Genomic DNA, 6,591 nt, shown 5'->3' on the forward strand with positions numbered 1-6,591 from the left:
CTGGAACGAGAAACGAAAGCTAAATTTTTCGTACGTAATTATCCCCTAGGTTTAGCCGCAATTTCTATTGGAAGATAGCGTCATGGTCATCGTTATTTTTCAAACATAAAAATTTTTGTATTTCATTATAATGGATTGAATGAAATTAAAGCTACTGCAAAATTTTACTCCATAATCACAACATGGCACAACTTGACTTGATTTATACTATTTGAAAGCCTAGTGTAACACGGTTTCGATTCGACACAACGCGGTGCCCTTTCATATTATATATTTCGCACACCACAGTTTAGATACAGAGCGGTACGAATTAATCGTGCTACACGAAGGACGCCTGTGCAATATCACAATGTGCTAATGAATCCCAAGTGTCAGCAGACAAACTTTTCAATTTCAATCAAGAAAAAAGAAAAAATGCATCTAAAATTGGCCAAAGTCTATTTAGATAGCGTGCCGAGTGCGTGGAACGCAGAGAGAAAAGTGCGACATGTGGCCGACTGTACGGACAAGCAAAGAGGTAAAAGAATGAACTGATAAGAAACGGAAAGAGCGTGCACAAAAAGAAACGCAGTTGTCATTGCTATTAAAGACCAATAGACATTTTATATCTGTCTCTCGTCGTTTTATATTTGGAAATTCAAATCCTCTCATTACGAATTTAAACTCTTTAGACGCATTGTTGCGATCAAAACTGCGGCGACAAGAAAATTGAACTAACTCTTATCAGAAATAACATAGGATAAGAAAGGAGTAACATAAATGTATTTCTTTGTAATGCAAAGAGAATCAAGTTAAAATTTACAAAAGGCTTATAAGTTCAAACTCAAAAGAAGAGCGGTGCCGCGTTTAATCCAGTAATCTGCTTTTTCTGTACCAGCCTTTAAATCCACCGCAATAACGTAAGAACCCGCGCGCTGTGGATAATAATAAGAAGGGCAAGCATATACGCCGCGTGCACGTTTCTTTAGTTGTTCGACTGGCCTGAAGTGTATCACTGGCATGGGTGTGACCAGCTCCATAGGTGAGGGATCGCAAAGACATTGACCTTTTCGTAGCCATCCAGCTCCCTCCAAATACAAACTGCGCACATATACACCACCACCTTCGCGCACAATACGTGCAGCGGCAGCATCTTCCTCAACAAATACATAAAAATCCCAGCCTAGTTCATCAATAGGTGTGCGCGTCGTTCTAGCGGAAGTTTGCAACACCGCCGTTATAAATCCGGTCGGGAAAGTGTAAGCGGCCAACCAGAACAATGTCGGTGGACGTAAGGTTCTGGCCCACTGAGCAAAATGTTCTATGCGGAATACTAAATCACGAGACCATGCAGCTAAAGGCTTTTCAGAGGCATAAGCTGTAAGGCAACGCCTCTTTTAATTACAAAATTACACATCAGAAATATTAATAATAAATGTTTTTACCTTTAAGCCAAGCGAGTGGAACCCGCCCGTCAAAGATTGACTGATAAATGTCTTCCAGTTCAGTGCTCATCACAACAAGACCTTTTATACCTCTTTGTACGTCAAGCAAATGGCGTTTCATTCTACGCAAGAGATCGTTATAACGTTCAATTTCTTGCAAGAGAACCACTTCAAGCGGCATGCGATTTAAACCGATCAGTTTGGCCGTTTGTTCGTAATTCAGTTCATCCGGGGTGCTAAGAAATATGTCATTGGCCAATTTCAAAACCTTACTTTCTTTACTCTCGCCCGCTGAGGTCGCAGTTTGCACTTGCATGGAAACTAAAGTTTCGAAAAGCAAACGTGTTTCACCAATCAAGGACGCAATATCCGCATTTGGATGTTGGCCAAATGCTTCCGGTTTGTCAAAATTCGGAAATTGTTGTATTTGATCTAAATACGATTGTAGATCCCCTTCGAGCGGTATAAAATAATTAGGAAGAGAAGACAAACTGTAATGGAATGGGAAAATATATAATCAATTCGAAAATGCCAAATGGCCGTTTTTTTTAAACTAACCGATATTTGGAAATTTTTAAGGTGTCATCACAGTAGAATTGATTAATGTAAGTGGTTAGCAGGCGTCGATCCCAATCATCAGTTACGTGCCCGCCATAGTTCACGCCTGCTATTAAATATTTGAGAGCACCCCACGGCGTCTCGTCGTATTCATTCAAGTACAAAAGCAGCAAGCTTTCCGACACCTCAAAATCCGAATCATTAAAACTATAAACAACGTTCCACCCTAATTGAAGAAACTTCTTTCGCTCAAGTAATATAGTGTGAAAGAAGCAAAGAGCAAAGAGCAACTTTTTATATTTGGGAGCATCCGTGGCGAGATCGAAATTTACTTCATTGACATTGTTATATAAACGCTTCATGTTTGCCTTTATCCCACGTGGAGGTTCTGTAGTCATTTTAATACCAGTTTGTAAAATGGAAATAGGAAAGTCTGGATGAGGGCTTGAGCTGTTGTTCGTTCGGTAGTGTGTGGGCATCAGGTACAAATTGGTTACATCATTAATTATTATAAGTTGACGTCATCCATTTTGGCATTCATTAATTGAAAAAAAGGGAAAGGGTAGCATGCGCGTCTAAAATATAAAATTTAAATAACTTCTTGTTTACGCACCTGAGCCACAGACGAAAACGTTTGTGCAACTTCATTGTTTGCATAGTAGCAATAATTTTATCTAAGGTCGGCATCCAGCTGAGTGATAAATGGCAGTTGGCCAAAAAGACCCAGTTGCCGTCGCGTATACCATCCATAATCATTTTTGTAGCTACCGGCGCCTGGCCTTGGCCTAAACTTAAAGAAAACATACGCGAAGACATTTTAGTCTGCTCAGCTAAAGTTAGAAGAGACTGCGTAGGATCTACGCCTGGTGACAATACAAATATGAGTGGGGTCTGAGCGATGGATTCTTCGAAAGTAACTTTCAAATCGAGAACGGGTGGTTCCACATAACGAGGTCCCAAAGCGTTTATAATGAACTGCGTGAGACAAAAAGAAACGCGATCCGCCCTCAAACAACGTACAACACATATTTTTTGAAAATCTGTGAGTTTATCATTCCACTCTCCCACCAAATCCTCTGTTTCGGGTGTTGTGGTGGCGTACCAAACTAAAAAGGAATTTAATTAGTGAATTGTTTGCAAGCTTTTCGGACTAAATATTTACCATGCCAAGCTTTGGCGGTAGATTCAAATGAGTCAATAATCCCATGGAAACCTGGAACTTTGTCAAGTTCTGTGATATTATCCCAGGATTGTTCATTTATCCAACCTTCAAATCAAAAGTTATGTATACAAATTAAACAATTAAACAATAGACCGATCTAACCTGGTGATGGGTTCGGTGGTTGACCTTGCTTATCCACTACAATGCCGCCTTTCAAAATAAAATTGTACTCTTCTTCTACTAAACGACCAGCATTAGATAATATCTGCGCAGTCATGTGTATGGAGAAGAGTAGTTTATGCTTTTCGAATAAGCCGCGACAAGTATTTTTGTACATAGCGTAGGTGTGATAGTCATTTATGTTGCGAATACGTTCAGCAACAATTTGATGTTTTGGGCTTCGCTCTATAGATTGTGTGAACAGCAAAATGTAGGCGGCCAAGGAAAATACGTACATGGGGTCAATCTTAGACATATCCATAAGTACGAAGAATAGAATCGAAGCTCTTTCAGCTGCTGGTTGATATTCTTGACGTGCCATATCTATTTCAACTTCCGTTACCTCCGCATTGCTCAGCGATTCTTTGACCAATATCGAAGTTTGTCGTGACTTCTGCAGAGTAGCAAACAACTCGTCATCCTCTAGCAGAGATCCTCGACTCTCATTAAGCAAACGTAAAATTTCATTATCCAAATCAATAAGAGTACGCTTATTTCTCGCTATAGTCAAAACTAGCTCATCCTTTTGTTCTTCCAAAGAGGGCTTCTCCTTTCGGACTATAATACCCAAAAGTTGAGCTTGCAGACCATCCTGTTTCAAAGCAAAATTAACAATGGTAGTCTTCGATGATACCTCCGGTGGATAATGCGGGTTCGTCATTTTCGTTGTTATGTACAAACGGAAATTTTCATTAAAACTGAGATATTTATCATTGAATTTAATTAACTTCTGGCCTCCCTGCAATGTATAACTTTTACGTAATATAGGGTTAATGGCCTGATCGATAACTTCCCCAACATTTTGCAATAAAACAGGATTTCCATTCATTAGAGCACCTTCTAGGGTGCGTAAATAGTCAGGTTGTGTGAAATCAATAATTTTTAAATCGTTTTTTTCTTCATTATTTTTCACCCATGTATTGGCTTGCATCTGAGGATCAATAATCAAAGGCCAACGACTGCTTTCCATTACAATGACACCATTTTCAGTGCTAAAATCGTCAGCCGGTAGTCCTTGGATGTTCCACTCACGTATAGTTACTGCATCAGACAAAAATGTAGTGAGTTTCAATTCATCAGTTGCGGGAACAGCTTTGTCTTTAATTAGATTAATCCACTCTTGTAATAACAATTCACGATATTTTGTATCGAAAGGCCCCAAGTATGACATGAAAGCTGTGGCAAGCAAACAATCTCCGGGTAGTTTCAGAAATCTAGCATCTAGGGCAGCAACTGTATCAATCCAACGTTCTCGTTCTCCCGATAATGATTCGACCAGTATTATAGCTCTTTCTAATTGCTTACGAAGTTTCTCTTCTCTCAACCTTAGCTCGTTTAATAGTTCAGTTTTCTCATTCAGTTGCTTATATAACTCCGCAAGTCGAGCATTCAATTCGTCCAATTTTGCTTTGGCTGCAGCCAGAAGAGCTTGCTTCTCGGCTAGCGAGCGCATTGCATTATCTAACCTCTCTTGCTTTGGAGCCACAATACGGTATACTTTTGCATAGTTTTCAATGGCCATTACCCATAACATCAGAGATTTGCAAGCCACCGACACAATACCCACTTTATCTGGTTCCAATTCCGGGTTCTTAGTATATATGGCAATGCGTTTCAACGTTTTTTCAGGAATATGATCTCGATCAAAATTTTTTAGATCATTCAAAAAGGTTGTTTCGCCCAGTACTTTTTTAGCGTTTTCCCATGTTGGTTCTTTACCTAGCAGAATCATTACTGCTTCCATCACCTTTTCGATCTTCATCGGTGGTCTACCGTAAGATTTCACTTCGGACACATCCTTTTTGTTTAAGGCATCCAAGGCTTTCACAGCAGCATCAATCATCGGCAGCACAACCTCTAAATCAGCTCGAGCTGTGGCCGCCAAGTCTAAGCAAACCACTTCTTCACGCTTTATTATAACTGCCTCAGCATCTACTTTGTCCTTCGCGTCGGTAGCTTCAGCCTTTTGAACCTCTATAACGGCAATAAAGTCCTCACATTCTGTTGCTAATACCTTCACCTGTTCAGAACTGATTTTCAATTCTTCAGACATTTCACTCACTTTCTCTTGAGTTTCAGCAATTTTGGACAAACCATTACGCAACTTGTTAGCGGCAGAAGAAACTTCGAAGCGCTTATTTTCTAATAGTTCTTTGAAGCCACTTACAAGTTGTAAGTAATTTAAAGACGTAACATAGTTACGCCGTTTGACTTCCAAAAACATAATATTTGACATTTCTCTTACAGATGAGTGGATCACGGAGAAAATATATGCTACGTCACGTTGCAATATATCCTCTTTGCTCTCTATTAAAGTTTCGCGTGTCTTCTCTATTTCTTTACCCGGTACTGGCACATCTATTTTGAATTCGGCCAGAAATGTTGCGGCAACTTCTAATAGGGCTTCCTGAGGCCACATTCTAAACCAGTTTGGTGTTGTGTTGTTAATTAGTGCTGGGTATTGTCGTATATATGATCGGAACTCTTCCCCTATCGGGCTGATACATAACGCAAGATGCATATTATCCCGTACATTTTTCATGAAGAAATTATACAAAGCTTCTGTCGTCAATTGTACACCAGCCTTTTTAGCCGGCCGCTCTAGTTCAGTTTTCAGCTCTTCAAATTCATCAGATTTAAACAAATTAATTTCACCAGTGCTTAACATGTTATTAATTATTTCTAAAAAGGTACTTTCCACCACTTGTTCTCCACTAAAAATGAAGATAGTCGGTCGCTGTTTAACACCTGTGGTTTTATACAAATTTTTCAAGTCCTTCTTAAAATCAGGTGTCTTGTACTTTTTGGTAACTTCAATTCGAAATACACCCATTTCCAAGATGAAAGCGGCCAATTTCACTATCACCTGTCTTCCCGAACCGCCTATGCCAATGTTCAGCATATGGCCCCTGGGTTGTGATATTACTCTCAGAATACGAGCAACGTGTTCAATGGCCTCTTTGAAGAAAACCAAGCTCATACGCGCCATGCCTGGGAAGTTATTATACTCCACCATTTGCTTGTTTATATATACACGCAACTTTGCGAAATCTAAATCCTCATAGTATCCTTGCATACTCATGAAATCTCCGAATATCGGGGATACTTTATTGGGGCACAAACTGTGGAAGGTTATTTCCATATAACGACCTAGAATGTCATTCATTTCATTCAAAAACCATCCCAGGTCAAAAAGCCGCAATTCTTAAGACTGTGGATACATGAATG

The 6,591-nt window shown here is 39.6% G+C and overlaps 1 protein-coding gene across 1 annotated transcript; it reads right to left on the minus strand.

The window, feature by feature from the left end:
- Positions 1–308: 308 nt before the first annotated feature.
- On the minus strand, positions 309–6,541 carry LOC119643153 (dynein heavy chain 2, axonemal-like; the record flags this gene model as incomplete). The annotated part of the gene is made up of 6 exons (XM_038042501.1): positions 309–1,357; positions 1,425–1,915; positions 1,983–2,432; positions 2,596–3,088; positions 3,145–3,249; positions 3,307–6,541. Coding segments are annotated over 6 exons (5,322 nt in total), but the record flags the coding sequence as incomplete, so codon positions are not given.
- Between the last annotated feature and the right edge of the window lie 50 nt (positions 6,542–6,591).

Source organism: Glossina fuscipes, unplaced genomic scaffold (genome assembly GCF_014805625.2).
Source record: "Glossina fuscipes isolate IAEA_lab_2018 unplaced genomic scaffold, Yale_Gfus_2 57460, whole genome shotgun sequence".
NCBI lineage: Eukaryota > Metazoa > Arthropoda > Insecta > Diptera > Glossinidae > Glossina > Glossina fuscipes.